This window comes from Rhinopithecus roxellana, chromosome 4, assembly GCF_007565055.1.
Source record: "Rhinopithecus roxellana isolate Shanxi Qingling chromosome 4, ASM756505v1, whole genome shotgun sequence".
Lineage (NCBI taxonomy): Eukaryota > Metazoa > Chordata > Mammalia > Primates > Cercopithecidae > Rhinopithecus > Rhinopithecus roxellana.
In genome coordinates, this window is record NC_044552.1 from 165,889,194 (window position 1) to 165,912,403 (window position 23,210).

Genomic DNA, 23,210 nt, shown 5'->3' on the forward strand with positions numbered 1-23,210 from the left:
AAAAAAAATATATATATATATATAACATCTTTAAAATGCATATGCATGAAGATAAAGGGAACTCAAAGTATTTCTGATTTCCAACATGCTAAACAACTAAATTTCTATTATCTCTTTTCTTTTGGAGGGAGAAACATATTTCCTCGTAAAAATCAATGCAGTTTATATCTCATCTGTTAGTATTATCATGTCTAAAAAAATTCCAACAAAGAAATGAGCCATGCATGTAACATGATCTCATTACAATCATAGTGCAAAAGTGAAGAGAAGAAATGGTTTATCCAAGACAGACAGTCACTTACTTTCTTTAAGCAAATCAATTAGAAGATTAGGCAAAACAAATGAAGCTTGTTTTCAAATTAAGGTTAATCATGGACTTTACTTATAAAACAAACAGAACGTAGTGTTTTCCAAGCATTTTGTTGCTATAACTTACTTTTTAAAATTTAAGATAAAATATAAACAGAATTTAATGAATCAAATCCCTTGTAATTAACAAATCAGAAAACAAAAATGGAAAAAAATTAATGATATAATTGACATTTTATGAAAACAAGCATCTATGAAACTGAAATAAAAGAAGTTTATCAAAATGAAGTACTTAATACAATGTGGTTCTATTTTGGATCTTGCCCCAGGTTATGAATAGCAAATGTACTACACTATATAACCAGCTTCTACTAAAAGAAAGCTATAGCACAGGTGCTAACGTTTTAATTTATTTTAAAAATCAGACTAACAGCATATATTTAATCAAGTCTTCTATCATATTCTCAAGGGATAAAAATATTTGATAGTCATGCATTGCATAATAATGTTTCTATAAATGCTGCACCCTTAAGATTATACCACATTCTTATTGTATCTTTTCTATATTTAGATATATTTAGGCACACAATAACACTGTGTTACAAATTGTTTACAGTAGTACAATAACATTCTGTACAGGTTTGTAGCTTTGGAGCAAATACCATATAGCCTAGGTGTGCAGTCGTTAGTCGGCTATACCAGCTAGGTTTGTGTAAGTTCACTCTACGATGTTTACACAATAAAGAAATTGCCTCATTTCTCAGAATGTATTCCTGTCATTAAGCGACAAATATGTTAAGGGACCAAAGCACTGCCTACACTATCTTGAAATGTAGCAAAGAATTTTTCTAAAAGGATATAAAAGAAACTATTTTTTACTTTTTTTTGTTAAATTTTAAGTTCTGGGATACATGTGCAGGACATGCAGGTTTGTTACATAGGTAAATGTGTGCCACGGTGGTTGCTGCACCTATGAACCCATCACCTGGGTATTAAGCCCCGCATGCATTAGGTATTTATCATGATGCTCTCCCTCCTCCAAAAAAAAAAAAAAAAAACTATTAAAGGGAGCTATCTTGAGGAGAGAGAGCATGCTTTTACTTTCTATCAATTGGGATTTATCTGAATTTTCTTACCATTTACATATTTTTTTTTATTTTCTATCTCTGCAGTTATGGGTCACTAATGTTTTCTTCTTTCATATGTTAAAAATACCATATTTAAAATGGTCTCAGGAGTCAACAATAATCTCATGGTGAAACTGCTGAGTGGAGTTCAGACAGCTCCCTGTATATGCATAGGTCATAAAACAGGAACAAGTTGATTGCTGATGCCGATGTCTTTTTTTTATCTCCAGAGTCTAGTTCATCACTGGTCTACAGTACACAATTAACAAAAAGAGGGTAAGTAGCTAGAACACCCTAGGGATATTTATCAGCCTTTAAAAAAATCCAAAAGTATTTCCAACAGCAAAAACAGGTATTGTAATTAGCATACTATAATAGTAATTATGGCAGTGGTTCCTTTCCCGTATCATGAGTTTGTGCCCTGATACTCAGCACAGCACCTGACAATGTTTATTAACTACTGACTGGTATGAAAATTTGGAGGTTTCTACAGAAGGTTACCATTCTGTTAGCAATGATATGGGTAATAGTAAGAAATATCTACACTTAAAAGATTATAGCTCAAAGATCAGTATGCAAACCTATGTTTGATTAAAAATCATGCTTTCTGGCCAGGCACAGTGGCTCACACCTGTAATCCCAGCACTTTGGGAGACCAAGGCGGACGGATCACGAGGTCAAGAGATTGAGAACATCCTGGCCAACATAGTGAAACTCCGTCTCTATACTAAAAATACAAGAATTAGCTGGGCGTGGTGGCGCACACCTGTATTCCTAGCTATGAGGGAGGCTGAGGTAGGAGAATCGCTTAAACCCGGGAGGCAAAGGTTGCAGTGAACCAAGATCATGCCACTGCACTCCAGCCTGGCAGAAGAGCGAGACTCCGTCTCAAAAATAAATAAACAAACAAACAAACAAACAAATAAATAAATCATGCTTTCTGACCTTTTAGGTCTAGCCTCATTTTAGAAAGACCTAGGAAACTTCGACTAATCTGCACAACTAATTTTAGTTTGCTATAATATAGACATAAATTTGAAAGACAGTCTTCAATGGCCATACTCTGTTCTATTTTGGAAGTGTGAAGTTTCAAGAGCATATTTTTATTGTCTAACATTCATTATATGGACTCATACTTATCCAAATAGTGAATTTTGGGTTATTTTATTTTTTTAAGTTAGCTAAGGGAAAAAAAATCAATGTATTAATACTGGAGTCAACAATCAACTTTTCAGATATCCACAGTATCCTCAATTAAGCAATAAGTCCATTGAGAAAAGAATACATTAACAGGGCAGCCTTATAAATGACTTTGCCAAAGGCATCCTCTTGATCCTAATGTTGGTCCTGGAGCCCACTCATCATCTTTGACCAACTCAAGGGCAAATTGAATCAGCAGATGATGAGACGTTCATGTCCTTTTGCTATGCTGTGCAAGCTTTTAATGTGGAGATGAGTTAAGGATGAAGTACAGCTTTCCTGAAATGTAGCAAAACCATGTACAACTCTCAGTAGATTAATTAAGTTGCTGGCAAAAAGTTACAATGCTTACATATTGGGAAGTTGGGTTTATTTCCACTGGGACATTTTTACATCTTTTGCTTTATAAAGTAAATACGAATTCCACATATCAAAATCTATTTTCATAACCTTCTCAAGAATGTATCTATGCTGAAAAATCAAGGGTCAGTTGTAATTTTACTATACAAACTTAAAGAGGGCTGTGTAACTGAAGCATAGAAGCCATTATGTTTTAGAGGTTCTCACCTGAAGCAATCAAGAACCTATCTTAAATGTTGATATTATCAAAGTCTTTAAATAAAAGCTCAGATCTACATTAAGGTAGGATTACCTCCCCCTCATCCTTAAAGCAGGAGCACTGATCAAAAAGCCACTTGATCTAAACTAAAAGTGCAATTTCTTTAGTTGCTTAGTTGGTATAGTCATGTCACTCAGGATGTTTACTAATTCAGAGTTTAATTCTCACCCCAAAAATGTGTATTTTTAGCTCGTTTTCTCAAAGAAGTTTCTCTAAAGAAATGTAACTGACCAAATCTCGAAAATTATTACATTTCAAATACAAATCAAATTCATTCACGAGCCTGATCACCCTTACATGCACTAATGTTTAGAAATAACAAGTTTACAGAACCAACAGAAGAAGAGTGAGAATTTCCCAGATTTATTTACATAGATGGTAATCATAGTGTTGTTTTTTAAGGTTTATAATGGCAAAAATTATATCCCCTGATATGCAATAAGACAATTCACAAATTATGGTGTATTTATATGCCAAACTCACATTTACATAGTAAAAATAAGTCATTAAAATTTGTAACATATATTAATTAAATAAATAGCACATAAAAATACCCAAACATATTTAAAATTATTCTTCAATGAACAGGTGATGTTTTAGGGTTTTTTAGAGAGTTTTTGAAAGCTTAACATGCCTGAAAACAAGGACTTTTTTTTTTAACTGCATTCCTTACCTAACAAAGTGCCTGACAACCAGTAAACCAGTAGTTTAACTAAAGAAACTAATTAAAAACTGACTTTTTGTGAAATTTACATGTTTAATTATTTTAACAAAATTAGCTAAAATTAATAGCTACTTTAAAAATAGCTACATTTTTCAAGCTAGTTTAGTATAATAAGAACATTTAGGCTTCAAAATGACTTTAGAAATTAATTCAATCTGACATCCGTTTATTTATGAGAAAACTACAGTACAGAAAGATTTATTTTCTGAAAATCACAGAGTAAGGTAGTGAGAGAGGACAAAAAAATGAGAATGACAGTTCCAATTCAACTCCTTATTAATATTCCTTGACCAACCTACAACCACTCCAGAAATCTCTCATGGTTAAACAAACCTATGGAAAGCCATTGTTTTGGACTGAGCCTTAATTGCCCACACAAAACCAGAATGGAGTCACTCTGGTTTGTTTTGAACTCAGTCTTAACAGACCAGACCAAACAAGAATGGAACCACTCCTGCTGGGAGCCACATAATCAAACTGAACTTCAACATCAGCAAGTTTTCCAAAAACAACAGGATATTCACAGCAACCAATAAGAAAGGGCCCAGTTTACCTGAATTAACATGATAAAGAAGTCTGTTTTAACCTTATAAGTAACTTATAATAACCAATTCACTTTTTGTTCCTTCTTTCTTTAGCCTCTTTCTGCCTAGAAAGCCCATCTCCTCCACTTAGCTCATCTGATGGCCTATTACAGAGATACTGCCCAATTCATGAATCATTAATCAAAGCCAATTAGATAATTAAACTCAATTTGTTGAAATTTTGTTTTTTGATGTTACACACATGTCAAAGTGTGAACAAGTTAAAGAATTAAGTGCCAGAAAAATCTCAACTTTTCAGAGGCAATCATTAGGGACAAAGAAAATTAGTTTATCTAAGTTTCTGAGGGCCTTTATTCTCTCTTCTTTCAACTTACCCTTTTTATGAGTTCACTTGTAATGGAAAAACAATATTCTCAATATTCATTAACTATAAAAATATCTTATTGAGCCTTCAAAGGGATAAGCAGTGTGTAGAGCTTAGAAAAAATAAATCAGTCTCTATTCATGAAGTTTATGACAAAGAAAATAAATATACCTATATAATATAGAAAGTCCCCCTCCAACTTCAGGTTTATCTGATTTTTCTGAATTGTAAGAGATATTCACTTATTACTTATATAATTAGAAATTAAGAACAAAACAGGGCTTCTCCCCACCTACTTCTGAAAAATGAAGGAGTTCTATAAGAACAAGACAGTAAGGAAAATATTTCAGATAGAAGAAATAACATATAATGGCAGAGTTGTCAAATTGTTATGGGAGGCATACATGGCAATGGACAGATCAGGAAAGAGTTTTTTTGTAATTCTGTAAAGAGTGGGTTTTTCATCTTGAAACAGAAATCAATGAAAAGTTCTTAGCATATGAATGACAATCAGATGTGCACTTGGATATCAGAGTAAAAACTGAGTAGGAAAGGGTCACGACAGAGGGTAGAAAAACTAGTTAATAAACCTCTATGAAAGTTAAGAGGACAGTTGGTCAGGCTATGACAACAAAGACTTGTATTTCACAATCTGCATTTGGTTTCTAAGTGAATGGGGAGTCTGGTAGAACCCAGAAAAGGCATGAGCCTCCAATTTCAATTTTGTATCAAAATCAGTGATAGTGGCACCACAAAGTTTGCGAATGCGAGGAGCTCAAAGGGCTGAGATATCAACCACAAAGATAAGAAATTTAATGTGTCTGGAGAAACACTACAACCATTAAATTGAACTGGAACCTTCTTAACAACGTAACAGCATCATGATCTGGACTCTATAGAATTTTGAAGCAAGTATCTGGAGACCTAAGGGTTGGTTTTTGCTGTTAAATGTGTTTTGTGATGTATGTGTTTCCCTTTGTTATTTTTGGCTTTGGTTCTGTTTCCTTTGTACAAAACATACACTTCTCTTAGAAGTCATACTGCTTATTATTACACGTGCTCGTTTGACTCAATTGGGAATTTCTTTTTCTCCTGGTGTTATCTTGCACTAGTGGTTACCTTCCATATGTTAAATTTTCATTTCCATATTACTTGTATACTGATGAACAACAATTTCCTTGAAGCCACATAGCATGCTATAGCATTTCTATCACTTAGAATGTTTAACAACTTTCCAAAAATTATGTAGACCTCTTTGAGTCCTTTTCTTAATCCATCTGGCCTCTCTTGACTCTCTTCTCCACCCCTCATCAAGATAAGGAAAGAGAATTTGTCCAGAATTCAGATACTTATGAAAAAATAAAATGTTTGGGTCTCCAGATTATCTGGCAAATCAAGTGAAAAGTGAAACTAGCTCCCCAAAATGACCTAGTTTACTTTATCATTGGGTTGGATTCACAGCTCCCCACCCCAGTTAATGAGTAAATCTTATTTTCTCCTCCCTATTGCCCTAGGGAGAGAATTTCCATCCTCTCAATCTCAGACCACTATTCTCATTCGCAGTTTTGCTTAGATGTTTTCTGAACCAGTCCTTCCCCCTATGTAGCTTTAAAATTTAAGATGGTAATTATCAATAAGCCCTCAAGTACCCTCAAGAGCTAGGTAAAATCTTCCTCCTGGGTGTCTAGGAGATCTAATCTTAAAAAACTCCTTATCTTTGATGTATTGTGGACATCACAAAAATTGATTTGAAGCTTGCATTTTACTGTATATCTGTCTGAATATTAAAATGCTTTAATTTAGTCATCACTTAAATTAAGTTCTGGTCAAAAATTTCCAAAAAACTGTTCTATCTTGAAGCTTCTTTGCCCTCCAGATACACTACAGATTGGAGTTTAAATACTCAATGTAAAAAGATTACTACATACATCACAGTGTCCTTTACAAAAAGTAATACAGCCGGGTGCGGTGGCTCACACCTGTAATCCCAACACTTTGGGAGGTCGAGGCGGGCATATCATGAGGTCAGGAGTTTGAGACCAGCCTGGGCAATATGGTGAAACCCCGTCTCTACCAAAAATACAAAAATTAGCTGGGCACGGTGGCACATGCCTGTAGTCTCAGCTACTTGGGAGGCTGCGGCAGGAGAATCGCTTGAACCCGAGAGGCGGAGGTTGCAGTGAGCCGAGATCGCACCATTCACTCTAGGCTGAGTGACAGAGTGAGACTCTGCCTCAAAAAAAAAAAAAAAAAAAAATTAGTAATACTTTTGAGGAATACATTTAAAATGCTACAAAACTATATAAAAACAAAACTAAAGACATGAACCCAGGATTCAGTTAAAACTGAGGAAATAGTAAATTTCATTTAGAGCTTAGTAAAAATAAATTTGTAATTATTTTCCCATCCAACTTCAAAGACACTTTACCCTTAAGAATCCACCTTCTAAAGGAAAAAAGAAAATAAGTACTAACACTAAATGAACACCGTTGCAGGATCTCTGATAATCACTATGTACACTTCGTGTCATTAAACCATCACAAATACTACTGCACAGATTAGGCTGCTTAAGGAAGTTATTTGTATAAAGTCATGTGACCAAAAATACATTCAAACTATAGTGTGACTCCAAATGAAGACTGCGACAAAGCACCTCAAAAAAAATTTCCAGCCTCTAGTTGAGGAATCATTGAGGAACAGTCTACTGATAACACTGTAACTCATTAATACTCCTATTAAACAACTTTCTGTTTGGGCAATAAAAACAATGTTTAGTTAAAACGAAAATATAATACTTCCTAGAGTTCCACGTGGGATCACCATCATCGTCATCTTCACTAGCAAACCCAGAGGAAAAAGGTAAACACAAAAACTCCCCACTCTTATTCCAATATAAAAGTTAATTTTTGAATCCATTTTCCAACTATGTCACACACAGTTGTTAGTTTCCTTCTAAGGTGTGTATATGCCTATGTATACTTTTTAAGTAAACTTGTAAACTCGTGGTAACTAGGGCATATTTTATTCAATCTATGGCAGCTTCTTGGTTTATCCAACTAAGTATTACTAATTCCATTTTCTTAGAATGAGAAGTTCTTAGAACAATGATCTATCACCTAAATTTCAAATGAATGTATAACTGGTAGACAAATTTAAAGCAGACTTTCTAAAACTATTAACAGTGCTCAAGAATGCACCTATTTACATCTTAAAAATTTCTTAGTTACTACAGTCTACTCTAATGAAAGCTATATTCAAATTATAATTTTTTCCCACAATATGCCAATAGATTAGGAATTATCAACAGACAGATCTGGATTTGAATCCTCAGTCTGTTCTTTAGCAGTTGGTTATCTCTGACAAATTACTGTAAACCTCTTTAGGTTTCTAGGTTTTATATTATCAATCATCATTGGTAACTGATGGTACTGAGAGATCCTCATTATGTAAGGATTGAAAGAAAAATGGTTGTAGCACTAAGAAAAGTAACAAACATTATTCATGCGATTTCCTTAACTTGGGTTTTACTTTTAAGTTGTAAATTTTCCCTTGGCAATGTTCACAGAATGTCTTTGCTAAAATATTGTTTTTCACTTAGTTTTAAGCTGATTCTTTAAATAACAAATGATTTGCTCTAGAGATGGATTTTCTTTCTTTGGAAGAAGCCAAGATCATCTCCATTTAAGGGCACATAAGCAGCTGCTGCTACACATTTTAGTTACCCATAAGAAAGTGAAGTGGGCTAAGTTCACTCTGTCATAAGCATTTAAAAAATTAAAAATTACAAGTACCTCCTCTAAAATTAAAGAAGAGATTTAAGAATTAATATTTTCAAGTGTAGTGACTTAAGTAAATCTAACATGTAAGACAACAAATTAGATAAACAGAGGAGAATGATGCCCGGCTTTACAAAAAAATTATTTCCCCAGTTCTACTGTAAGATAAACTGTTCTAGGAAGTTCAAAATATCCTCACTTACTAGTATCTCATTTGTATAGTAATTTTCAGGAAAGCACCTGCTAGATTAAATGAGGCACATCCTTTTAAAAACATTACAAAATTTAAATTTCATCACATCAAACCTATAAAGCCTCATTAACTGAGATGTAACTGATTTGGAATCTGTAATTATTTCTTTTTTGCTATAAAGTTGCCCTTAATACTGCATCTGTTTATAAAAAATTTGTTAAGATTGTGTAAAATTTAATGCAATTGTTTAAAAAAATCTTAAATACTTAAAAGTAGCATATTGTTATTTTGGGGGGATTATATATAACAGTTTAAATATAAGAATTACTGTTCACAGATATACTGTTAAACTGCTAATTGAAGAAAATACGAATGAATTAAATACATTTATTAGTTCTTTAACTGTAAGATAAAAATCATTTTTTAAAACAAAAAGCAGTTACTAGCCTGATTTCCTCATACACACTCTTTCTCCCATACACACAAGAACAAAATAAGAAAACAGGTATAAAATTTGATTGTGTAAAAATATTTCACTTTTGTCTTGTTGAAAGCTAACATTATGAAGACGTGGTATTAAAGCAACAGCAGCAAGAATTCAATGAAAGTTGTTTTGCTTATACTTGTGTTTATTTTTCTCATAATTAAAATTCCTGTAGTAACTATTTTGGCTCTTCAACATCTTCACCATTAATATTCAATTATCTCTAAGCCTGAAGATGCATGAATCTTTAACAAAAGCTTTCTACCACCTCAAATTTACTTTTCTTTTTTTCATTTATCTGCCATATACTGTTTTAAATTAGAAACAAAAGATGAAGCACAAAGTGTTAATGACTTTTCCATACCTAAAGAAAGAAGTTCTAAAGTTTGGTTGTGCTCAGACTAAGACTATGGCTAACCAATCGAAACTTCAGAATTCCTATGTGACATCATAAGACCTCCCTAGAACACTTTTTCTCCTCCACCTACTGCAACTGTTCCCATAAACCGGGTGACAGAGTCAGAAAACTCCCCAGCTAAACACCCATAAGACTTCATACAACACAATACTCTATATTGTGATGATCACAGCAGCCAAGGTAAGAAACAGATTTCACTGACTTTGGTAATTCTTACTTTCTGTAATTCTTAATTCCTATAATTTCTATAATCTGAACTTTTAAAATAAGTTAATTTTATTAATATCAGTTCAAACTAAAGCAATAAAATGACATGACAAAATGCTTAAATTTATAAATGCTTATCCATTTAGTGACAGTAAAAATGAGACAACTTTGAAATGAAAAAGGTCATATTCATCTTTGATCCTGGTTATTTGTTTGTCATTTTAATTTAACTTTCACTTTTATTTTGCTTTTCAAATGTGAATTTCTGCCAATTAAAAAAATCTTCCAATTATGTTACCATATTTGGCAGTAGTGGTTAATTTCTCCACACAAAAACAATGACTTAATTTTGTTATTTATTGCTCTGCTGAGAAACAACGCGGAACTGAGTTATTTACATCTGAACTAATATAGTCATTTGACTATAAACATGCACATTATCAGCATGCCTACTGCAATATTATCATAATTTCATACAGTGAATAATAATGAAATGGAACTTAAGAATATATAATACAAGCTACTTTTAAAGTGCCCTTGAGGATGTTTCCCCTCTAAAGTCCAGTCAACTTTTAAGAAACATTTCTAAAAATTCCATGCTGTTAATGAGTCACTGATATTAAATTCAATATTGTATCATAAAGAAAGAAGTTTAGAAATTTTAAAACACTTTTCACAAACACATAAAAATCTAGTGTTAGAGAATAATTTGACGCTTTAAAAAGTTATTTTGACACATGAATATTCTTAAGTATCTTATTTTCACACAAATTTGATTAAATGGATTTCTGCCTATTAATGCCTATAGTTTTGTCAAGTTATTATCCTCCAGTGTTGCTCCATTTCCTCTCTGAGATTTAGAAAGAAAGGAGAAAATAAAATAAATGCCAGGAATGGAGATGCCACAATCAATTTTATGACTTCCATTTGAATTCTACCCTATTCTTTATGTTACAATCCTCAATTTAGTAAATGAAACGTTTCCTCATTCTCAGATCTCTGTCAGGGCTTACAGAAAATTACATATGTTTTATTTATTTTAATTTTCATATTTTATATATATGTTAAAATTTACCTCTAAAATTCTCAATTCCCATGACAAATGTTAATTCTATTGCTCACTACAAATACGAACTTTGTAATTCTGCAAGCGGTTTTCCTTAAGACATACAAAAACATTTTTGTCTACCATTGAGGTATCCTAATTGCATCTCCATATCTCTATACTCATAATTTTCCTTTGATATTACACAAAAGTCATTCAGTGTAGGTGTCTTATATGCTTATTTGTGCATTTTTATTCAAATATCAAATTACATTCTCACACTTCAAATTGGGTGTCCATGAGTTATTTTATTATATCAGAATTTTGCTTTATCACATATTGCTCTAAAAAGTACACAACCTCTGGAAAGAGCAGAAATTCTATTAAAGTTACTCTTAGCTCACTAGCATGTCTCAGCTAATAGAAATTCCAGTTATAGAGACTGTTAAAATTTCAAACATAATGTGGTAGTACCATACATTATGTCCTAACTAGTTCATCTATACTTTAAGGTGACAGTTAAGTATTGTCTTTGTTTATGAAGACATGTAGTTTAAACGTAAGTGCTTTAAAAAGTGTTAGATGAAATAAATGGGAAAAATATGAAACATGTTTAAATTAAGAAGTATTAAGTTTTAAAAACACATGAAAGAGTCAGAATACATGCTTTACTAAAAGGCATGACAGCACTATCATTTCCCAAAATCAAATATCAAATCTATTTTATTTGTATTTTAGTAGGCATAAAGGAAAATAATCGCATTTGGGTATATAATCATATCTTTAATCAATGAGATTAAGAAACAATAAGAAAATATTGCATAAACAAGGGTTTCAGAAAATTTTAATGTATTTTAATGTTTTAATGTACTGATTACACATGTAACATTAAATTATGTAATATATTAAATTTTTAATTTAAAAACTTAAATTTAAAGTCTAGTTACTTCTCTAAATTAGACAATATATTACCAATCCCAGAAATGAGGAGGGCCAATTAAAACTTCTTCTTAAAGAACAATTTCCTAATATACTGGTGTACACAAATATTTCATTTGGTCCTCTTAATTATATATTTGATACTGCATCCCTATTCTACAATTTAGGAAAGATGCAAAAGTGAACTGCTCAAGATCACATAACTAAGAAAAGAGGGAAACCTTAGCAGAAGTTTAGGTTTTGTCACTAAGCCACATGCACATCCTCTATATACTGACCAGCATGGCTTGAAGTAAATCATGACACTGATAAACCAAATTTGAAAGCCCCCAAACACTGTAAATGATACTCTAAAAGGCAAATTCAGAGAATACAAACTTCTATTTTAATTTAAAACCATTCCATTTCACTTAAATTCAATTTATACATCAGGCATTACATTCTTAATAGCCTCAATTATATTCTACTGATCATTTTCAAAACCAGAAATATACGAAAATTACAGATGTCCTTAGCTGTTAAGCATACCTCCTGGAAGGCAAAATTCAAACTAACTGTACAGACTTCAGAAAACCATAACATACCTCAATCAATCAAAGTTTCCTTTTATTCGTTTCATTGCTAAAATACTCATGCCTTCAATTCATCTGATACCTAAAATCCAAGTTAGTATCTCCTCAAAACTTTCACAAAAACCACATTTCGATACTTTATTCTAGGTTCCCTATTAAATCCTCAGTCCTCAGCATTCCTCAGTTTTATTTCTGAACTCCCCTCTCCCCATACTCTACCATTTTAAATATCCAAAACTATTTGTTTTGACATGTTTGATCAATCTTGCTTTGCTATTTGCTACAAAAATCCCTCACTTTCATCAAAACTGTGAATTAACAAAGAAATGATCATACTAGCAAAGTAAACCTAAAAGCAGAAAAATCAAGAAAATAACCCTTCTAAATTACAGTGGCATAAATTAGATAAGATGTAGTCTCTTTGTATATTTGCAGAAATAGTACATCAAAGTTCGTACCCAGAATAATTCTGAAGCATGTGTTACCAAATAAACACATGAAAATGAAGCCTGGATGTACAGCATACTCATAGTCAACTGAGGACCTCTAGTGCCTTTGAAAAGGTACTCCATCTTTAGTTTTCAACCCCCATCCCCTGCTCCCCCCGCAAAAAAAAAGGTTGACCAATACACTCACATTAATAGGGGATACATTTATTAAGTGACATTCATTTCTCTGTAAGCCTTTCTCAATACTACCCCTCCATATTCTCTTCCCCCCAAAAAGATTCTGAAGTTCCAACTCCTACAGGGTTAAGAAGAATATTTTACTTGTAAATAAACTTGTAAAGCATTGTTTCAATATTTAAAAAACAATAACGAAGGCAAACCTACAGACAATGTAGCAATAGCAATAAGCTAAATTGTCAATTTCAGAGAGAAAAATCTCTCTGTGCTGTTTGTTTAATGAATTCTCCTCAAGACTTAACATGAGGAGCACCTCATTACGGGTCAATTTAGGAGTGAGAATATATTGATTTTTATGCATATACAATTATTTTCATAACCAGACAGAAGCAGCTTGAAGATTCTTTCAAACGGCCAGTCTGGACCAACAAAGCTCTGGAATGTTGCTACCACAAAGTAACTTCAAATAGAATGTCCAAGTTTAGTATTAGGCAATCTCAAAAGGAAAATGACTCCACTGGAGTGAACTTTTGTAAGCCAACAGATTCATCATAAATCTAATGATGAATTGTCCTAATTTATTACCACAAGTCCAAAAAAGGGTGTATATACATTCACTTATCGCTTACCTGTGGAAATGTCAGAAAGTAGTAGAAAAATAAAATAAAATTCCAAATAATCCAAATATAGACAAGCCCTGTTCATTCAAATTCAATCTATAGAAAATTCTAATCTTCTAAACCAATCTGATGGAAAAAACATCCTAGAGTATATCAGACTGTAGCCTTAGATATTACTTGAATTCAATTTAATAAAGTATTGCTTCAATACTCCCATGTTTACTAAAAGAATAAACAAAAATAAAAGGAGAAAGGCAAAATTCTACAAATATAAAGAATCTCAGGAATTTATTATTTCAGCAAAAGGAATGCCACCAAAAATGCTGAAGTTTGAGAAGTTCCGCAAGCACTGAACATGCTTAAAGTATAGGTGGGGATTAATGCTCAGCATATACAACATCATTAAAGTATCAATTGTCTAGCAAGTCATAAAGCAGGCCACCAAAAGTTTTCAGAAGACTATTGAGGTTCCTTCTGCACAAGAATGCATTTGATATTATATTGCTAAAACAGGACTCACTGCAGACAAAGTAAGGACTCCTGAAGGAGTTGATATAGTACCTTCCACCAAACATGCTGCCTAACATGGTATACGACATTAGTCAGAAGATTAGAGTTGCCTAATGGCTTTTCTATTTCCTTCTTCCACCTAAAAAAAAAAAAAAAAACCATACTATCTTGAACTTGATTGTTTTTTTTAAATTTCCGGTGTCACTTTTCTTGAGGAAAAGAAGACAACCAAAGGATTTATAAATCCCACAAAGAATAGTAAAGAATTCTTTATTTTTATTCTTCTCATTCCCCTAAAAAGTAGAGTACTCATGGATCTACAGACATAAGATACTCTGTGGATACTTTTCTGCCTGTGATATGCAACTCAAGAGACAGGAGTCTGGCATTTCTACACCCAAACTCCTAACAAGCACCTTTCATGTTTTCAATACTCTTGATTCTAGGACCTAGAAGATAAATTGATTTTAAAATTCATCTATAAGTGAATACCACTCTTGTGTCAAAACAACCAATTTTTATATATATATAGTCATTCTTTTAATAAGAGGGTGGAGAGTAACTTCAGTTTCCATGGTTGTTTAGGCCAGACACAAGTTCAGAAAATCCCAAAACTATTTATGATTAGACTAATAGAATGCTCTAAAAAGATCAGATAACATGAAAATAAAACTAAACTATTTTTCTATGCTTTCCATCAAAAATTATTAAACAGCTTGGCTGTTAAGAAATTTGTTTTTTGAAAAAAAAAAAAAAGGAAACTCATACGGTGGTTGTCAGTGCAGAGAAGAGAATGATAAACACCTGACAACCATGAATTATAATGTAGTAAAGGTCACAGACAACTCCAAAAATAGGATTATGCTGTTCCCACACAAAGGTTTTCAATTCTCAACATATGACAGGAAACCCCATCTTCTATGGACAAAAGCTGGCCTAATTATCATCATACAAATGTTGGTATTCAATAGAACTAGGATTCCACACATTTCAGATTATACCACTGTAAAAAATTGAGCCCAATAAATTAAATGTGTATCATTAACATTTTAGCATGTAAAGCAGATTTGTTTTCAGTTTAGGCATAAAATTATAAAACAGTTACAAATAACTTTAGGATTACAGCATATTTCTAAATCTGACAAGAAACAGGATACTATTTTTGGTCATCTCCTTTATACCCAATTTGTTTCCAGAAACAAACTCTTGTTTTTCAGTAACAGTTAGCTGTTGTAGGATTATAAGATCATCTTTAAAGTATGTTAATTATGCTTTAAACAGCAGAGAGCTCATCTCTTTTGGGCACGTCTTTGTATTTCACAAATACTAAAAACCCATTTATACAAAGTCTAGTTCAGTTTAATATTATGTTAATCAGGTGACCATTAATTTAGGTGAATCCTCTAAGCCTCATTTTTCTCATCTGTGATAGAAAGAGACTTGAGGAGAATATTAGAGCTTAAATGTTCAACCAACAAATTGTTATTAGATCTGTCAATCACAGCATTATTTTTAAAATTTTTTAACTTATTATTAAAAATGAGGGCCAGGCATGGTGATTCACGCTTGTAATCCCAGGAATTACTTGAGCTCAGGAGTCTGAGACCAGCCTGGGCAGCACAGTGAAACCCTGTCCCTACCAAAAATACAAAAATTAGCCAGGCATGGTGGTGCCCATCTGTGGTCCCAGCTACTCAGGAGGCTAAAGCAGGGAGATCACTAGAGCCTGGGAAGTTGAGGTGCAGTGAGCCATGATTGCACAACTGCACTCCAGCTAGGGTGACAGAGCAAGACCCTGTCGTTCATTCATCCATTCATAAAAATAATTAATTAATTAAAAATGAGATGGGGTCTCATTATGTTGCCCAAGCTGGTCTCGAACTCCTGGGCTCAAACGTTCCCCCCGCCTAGGCCTCCCAAGTGTTGGAATTATAGATGTGAGCCACCATGACCTGCCCACAGCATTATTTTTTATTAACAATTTTCTAATAGTTTTTGTCATAAAAATCCCTTATTTAACTTTAATGATTTATTGAAACATACCAATTATGCACTAAGTACTAGGATACTAAATGAACACATGGTTTCTTTACTTCAGAAACTATCAAGTCTAGTTGGGGATACAAACATGTAAACTGAAATTGTGCTATAATCTGATAGATATTCTCATACAGATAACACTAAAGCCCTATTAAAAACCAGTAGAGGTGACAACCAATTCCCCCTTAATAACTAATGAAAGGTTTCATCAGAAAGTGATATTTAAACTGAACCTTAAGAATCAACTGAAGCTTGCCTGGCAGAGAATCAAAAGGTGGAGGACGCATTCCAGGCAGAGATAGAACAACATGTGCAAAGAATAAAATCACAAAAGGGAATGGAGTATTTATGGAAAGGTGACATGTTTCATGTGACTGAAGTACAACTTATCAGTGTCAAGGTAGGGGATGACTCCTGTATATGCTTCATGATAAACTCCTGGCCAACTCCCTCCTTTCCCATGTTTTGCCTCAAAGTAATTTTTTAAATTTCTGACCTTTTAAGACCAGCTAAGCCCAAAAACCTCACAAAACCATATATTCAAATAGGAATTACCAAGGCTAATTATTATTCCTTTCTTAACTGTATTCTGCTACATATCTTCATAAAAGCTGATTACTCGGCCAGACGCAGTGGTTCACGCCTGTAATCCCAGAACTTTGGGAGGCCTAGGCGGGCGGATCACAAGGTCAGGAGATCGAGACCATCCTGGCTAACACGGTGAAACCCAGTCTCTACTAAAAATACAAAAAAATTAGCCAGGCGTGGTGGCAGGCACCTGTAGTCCCAGCTACTTGGGAGGCTAAGGCAGGAGAATGGTGTGAACCCAGGAAGTGGAGCTTGCAGTGAGCCAAGATCACGCCACTTCACTCCAGCCTGGGCAACAGAGCAAGACTCTGTCTCAAAAAAATAAATAAATAAAATCTTCCGGTAATTCTCCAATCCACTAGATCTATAATAATCAAGTATCAACAGAAACAACTTAAAGGATGAATCTTAATAAAGAACAAAAGAAAATCTATTTCTATTTTACCTGAAGAATTCAAACAAACATCATTAAATATATGTCAAGTTTAAGCTGCTGTTTTCCTTTTTTTTAACTTTTAAGTTTGGGGGTATGTGTGATGGTTTGTTACACAGGTAAGCACACATCATGGGGGTTTGTATGTATTATTTCATCACCCCGGTATTAAGCCCCGTACCCAACAGTTATCTTTTCTGCTCCTCTCCCTCCTCCCATCCTCCCCGCTCAAGCAGACCCCAGCATCTGTTGTTTCATTCTTTGTGTTCATAAGTTCTTATCATCTCACTCCCACTTAAAAGTGAGAACATGTGGTATCTGGTTTTCTTTTCCTGTGTTAGTTTGCTACTAGGGATAATGACCTCCAGCTCCATCCATGTTCCCACAGAAGACATGATTTCCTTCTTTTTTATGGCTGCACAGTATTGGGTGGTGTATACGACCACATTTCTACTCTGTCACTGATGGGCACTTAGGCCGATTCATGTCTTTGCTATCGTGAATAGTGCTGCAATGAACATTCGTGCGTGTATGTTTTTATGGCAGAAAGATTCATACTCCTCTGGATATATACCCAGTAATGGGATTGTTGGGTCAAATGGTAGTTCTGCTTTTACAGGCTGCTATTTTCTAAGTAGAAGTGTTACAGACAACCTAAATAACAGCCGTTAGCCACTGTTTAGACAATGAAGAATACATGCTAGAAAAATACAGGTTGTTAATAACTCTTTAAGGAAAGAAAATTTGATAGAAGTTGGCTGTTTGGAACTCCTTGCTACAGACCAATATTATTAAGGAGGACAGGGTCTCAAGCCAAAAAAGGTCCAGTCTACTATATAATTCAGAATATAATAGAGCCAAGTTGAACTATTGAACACTACAGAATCTAAACACCATAAACCATATGGTTTCTCTGTAAAAGTAAATGCCAGGTTCTCACTGGTCATGCCTGATACCTACCTTCCCCTTTGCCATTCTTTTAGTACTTCCTTCTGTTCCCTTCAGCACTTTCCTCTCTCAGGAATGGGCTAACAGGTTGAGATAGGCTTTTATGAGATGTATAAAAAGACTTAGGAGAAAATAAAATCTGACAGCTGGGGTAAGGTAGTAATATGTTGATTAACAATAATATATCAACAAATGTTAACAGTCACTACGTCTGGCAATTAATTATCACTTTTTTACTCCATTTTTTATTTTTCTTATTTCAAAATTGATGCAGAAGTATCCTGATTGAAAACAAAATGTCCCCCAAGTGTTAATAACCATTATCTCTGGACAGTTAATACAGTTAATTTTCAGTCTATATATAATTTTTCTGTAAAAACATGTAAGTTCTTATTTGTTTTACTAATCATCAAAGTATAGACCCCACAGGCAGCAATAACTTGTGGGATCTCTGAAAGAAGGCATGATGGAAACTACTGCTATTAAGTAGAGGTCTGTAAATAGAAAATGTCTGTGGTAGATGGTGAGATAATAATAATTACTATGCATTCCAAGCTTGATAGTCTTCGGTACTTAACATCTTATTAAAATGTTAGTTAAGATAACATTCTATAAAGCTATAAAATCTTAAAAAGGAATGACAATTTGAATCCATATTTTTGGTAAAACACTTCCCATTTAACATTATTTTATTTTTGATTAAAATCAAGATCTAGGGAACAATTTGTTGTATGCATTTCCTTTTTATGAGATTGGCTCTGGAGCTATTAATACAGTGACTGATCAAACCAATTACATCTACAGAGTAACAGATTTAAAGAAACTATATGTGAGAACTTTTACCCAAAAGAATAACCCAAAACAAGCTGTACCTTAAACCAAATACAGCAGGTCCTCAAATAACATCATTTCCTTCTATGTCATTTTGTTCTAACATTTAAGTGTGTGTGCAGCTTGAATGTTCTCCCCATATCTGTGGGACTCTCGTTTCCTCCCATATCCCAAAACTGTGCACATTAGGCTCACTGGCGTGTTTAAGTTGTCCTGGATTGAGCGTGAGTGTGTACATGAGTGTATCCTGTGATGGAGTGGTCTCCTATCCAAGGTGGGTTCCTCCCTCCTTGGGCTGCTGGGATTGGCTCCAGCCACCAGCAACCCAAACCAGAATAAGAGGGTTGAAAAATAAATGAATGGATGAATACAAATTATTATCAAATAAAAATTGGTAAAGTCTAGGGTGATCATACAAATGCATGACAATAAATGCTATGGCACAAAAGCACTCAGAGATCCCATTGTATTTCTCAAACATTGATTCCATGTTTTTAATTGACCATCACAACCACTGTTACTCACTGATTCACCAAATACTGGGTAATTATCTTTGTTGGCTTTTTTTTTGAGACAGAGTTTTGCTGTGTCACCCAGGCTGGAGTACAGTGGCATGATCTGGGCTCACTGCAACCCCTGCCTCCTGGGCTCCAGCGATACTCCCAAGTAGCTAGGATTACAGGCACATGCCACCAGCCTAGCTAATTTTTATATTTTTAGTAGAGACAGGGTTTCACCATGTTGGCCAGGCTGGTCTCAAACTCCTGACCTCAGGGGATCTGCCCGCCTTGGCCTCCCAAAGTGCTGGGATTACAGGCGTGAGCCACTGCACCGACCTACCTGGTTTTTATTAATCTTTCTTAAATGTATATATAGTTCATATTTCTCTCAATGTTTAATATTACAAGTGTTTGGGTTCTTTATTGAGAAGTTTGGTGACGTTCTTGTGACCAGAAATGTGCTATAGGAACTTAACTCTTATTTACATCAATCAGCCTACGGTAAAAATGGTTTTGTTAAATGTTGTTTTGCAGAAAGTCATGGTTTCCAGGAACTTATGGATGACACTGAGGATTACTGCAATACTTGTAGTAAATTTGGGAGAAAAAGGCAAAGACTGAAGTTACTACTCCTAACACAAATGAGACTGTCATGGTGTGCCCCATCAAAAAAGGAGAAAGAGAGACAGACACATGGAAACACATGCACACACACACACACACACACACACACAGAGAGAGAGAGAGAGAGAGAGAGAGAGAGAGAGAGAGAGAGTATAGAAACACTTGATGTTATAAATAACAATAGTGCTGAGGAAGATGAATTAATACAAAATTGTATTTTTTGTCCTGATAATAGGTTACATATATTATTCTAATCCATTTATTATTTTTACATTCCAGGCTACCTAAAAGAAGACAGTTATCTCATATTTGGCTGCCAGCTTTTTATCTTTCTCTCGACCACTTAAAACTTCAGACTTCCTCTCCTGCTGGTATCATGGAGAAAGTCCAATACCTCACTCGCTCAGCTATAAGAAGAGCCTCAACCATTGAAATGCCTCAACAAGCACGTCAAAATCTACAGAATCTATTTATCAATTTCTGTCTCATCTTAATATGTCTCTTGCTGATCTGTATCATCGTGATGCTTCTCTGAAGTTCTGCTACAACCTCTAGATCTGCAACTTGCCACATCAGCTTAAAATCTGTCATCCCATGCAGACGGGAAAACAATACTGTAAAATAGACCACTTCCTGAGTAGAAGAGTTTCTTTGTGAAAAGGTCAAGATTAAGACTAAAACTTATTGTTAGCAAATGTATTCATCTGCTGGATCTTGTAAACATGAAAAGGGCTTTATTTTCAAAAATTAACCTTAAAATAACTGTATAAAATGTAACTGTTGATTTCCTCAACATGGCTCACAAATTTGTATCCCAAATCTTTTCTGAAGATGAAATAAGAGTTTAGTTTTGAAACTGCACTGCCAACAAGTTCACTTCATATATAAAGCATTATTTTTACTCTTTTGAGGTGAATATAACTTATATTACACTGTAAAATCTTCTTTAATACTAAGTATTTTTCAGGTCTTCACCAAGTATCAAAGTAATAACACAAATGAAGTGTCATTATTCAAAACAGTCCACTGACTCCTCACATCTGTTATCTTATTATAAAGAACTCTGTAGTAACTCTTTGTAGTAACATTCTAAAACAGAAATTGCATTTTTGCTATGCCACATTAACATTTTTTAAAGTTGATGAGAATCAAGTATGGAAAAGTAAGGCCATACTCTCACATAATAAAATTACTCTTAAGTAATTTTTTCAAAGAATCACAGAATTCTAGTACCTGTCGGTAAACCATAAATCTGTTCTAAGACATATGATCAACAGATGAGAATTGGGGGTTAGTATGTGACAGTGAGATTAGTCATATCACTAATAGACTAACAGAACAGAATCTAATCTTCATTTAAGACACTGTAGTGAATTATCTGACCTAGAGTTACCTAGTTTACCATGCTGTATCTTTGGAATCGTGAAACCTTAAGACTTCAGACTGATTTTACAGGTTGTCTTCCATTCCAACCTAACACCCAATGGCAGGCAAGGAAAATAATAAAAGATTCCCAGTGACAAAAAAATATATCATCTCAAGTATTTAAAAAAATAAAAGTATGAATTATCTCTCCAACTATTAACTAATTCTTAGATTATATTTTGAAATGAACTTGTTGGCCCATCTATTACATCTACAGCTGACCCTTGAATATGGGGGTTAGGGGAGCTGAGAATCCATGGGTCCGCAAAATCTTAACTACCTAATAGCCTACTGTTGACCATAAACCTTACTGATAACATAAACAGTAAATTAACACACATTTTGCACGTTATATGTATTATACACTGTATTCCTACAATAAAGTAAGCTAGAGAAAAGAAAATGTTATTTAGAACATCGTAAAAAAGAGAAAATATATTTACTATTCATTAAATGGAAGTGGGTCAACATAAAAGTCGTCATTCTCATTGTCTTCACACCGAGAGGAGGAAGAGAAGGAGAAAGACGGGGAGGAAGAGCGGGGTTGGTCTTGCAATCTTGTCTTAGGGGTGTGGGGAGTGGGGGAAAAGAATATTCATGTATAAGTGGACCCTCACTATTTAAGCCCTTGTTGTTCAAGGGTCAACTGTAACAGGACATAGCTATTTTGCTTCATCTATCAAACAAATGGCAAGCATCTATTTCGTAGGCCACTCTACTGAGCTAAATTATAGATCCAGCAATGTTACCTATAATTATTTTCTTGATGAATAAATTTTCAATTTCTCCTCTGATCATTTCAGAACATCTTCCAATAACTCATAAAACAACTGAAGTAAAATTTAGTGCTGGAAAATATATTCACCAAACTTTGGTAATTTAAGTTGACTAAAGTTTAAAATTAAGTCTAAAATAGTTTACACCTATACTGCATAATCCAACAATTTTAATTTCAGTTGAAGACATGTTACTAATATAACTATTATTAAAAGAGTAGAGGATGTGTAATTAACCATATCTTCTAAAACGTGATTACTAAAAGAATATGTAACATCAATATTGACCTTGGTTTCTTACACAAGTGTTGCTAACTCAATAGTGAAGGAGACACCATTAAATTTTCTGAACCCATGAGAGGTACTGGAGATGGGGAGTGGAAAGTGTTTGGTTCAGGGATATCTGAAGAACAGAAGGGCAGAGATTTCTTAAGTGATGCCTCATCTACAAGCTGGAAATCCCTAATAACAAGTAAAAAGCTTATAAACAACAGGTGATACACTCACCTCACTGGTTTTAGTAAATTACCAACACAAAAAGTATCCAAGTTCTATAATAAGCTGCACTGGTCTTAAAAACAAGTGGAAAATTTGAACTGATTAGTCATACTCCTTTGATCACATTGTTCGTTACAGTCTTTTTCTCAGTAAACAGAAATAACTAATTTTTTTGTTCTTCATTCTTTGATAGAAATTAAAATCTTATTCTGTGAGGATTACAGAATACTATACTATAACTCAAATTATGAAATAGAATAAACTCTTTA

At 33.9% G+C, this 23,210-nt stretch overlaps 2 protein-coding genes across 3 annotated transcripts in view; one reads left to right on the forward strand and one right to left on the reverse strand.

Annotated features, from left to right (window-relative positions):
• Positions 1-23,210, reverse strand: part of CEP85L (centrosomal protein 85 like) — a 248,816-nt gene that overhangs the window by 74,033 nt on the left and 151,573 nt on the right. The gene's annotated exons all lie outside the window — the stretch shown is intronic.
• PLN (phospholamban) lies at positions 9,804-22,469 on the forward strand. Its single transcript, XM_010353244.2, has 2 exons — positions 9,804-9,939; positions 20,522-22,469. The coding sequence occupies exon 2, from the start codon at positions 20,619-20,621 to the stop codon at positions 20,775-20,777; it is 159 nt and encodes a 52-aa protein (XP_010351546.1). The 5' UTR covers positions 9,804-9,939; positions 20,522-20,618; the 3' UTR covers positions 20,778-22,469.

Coding starts and splice junctions, on each gene's coding strand:
- PLN (XM_010353244.2), top strand. CDS start 20,619: ATGGAGAAAGTCCAATACCTCACTCGCTCAGCTATAAGAAGAGCCTCA.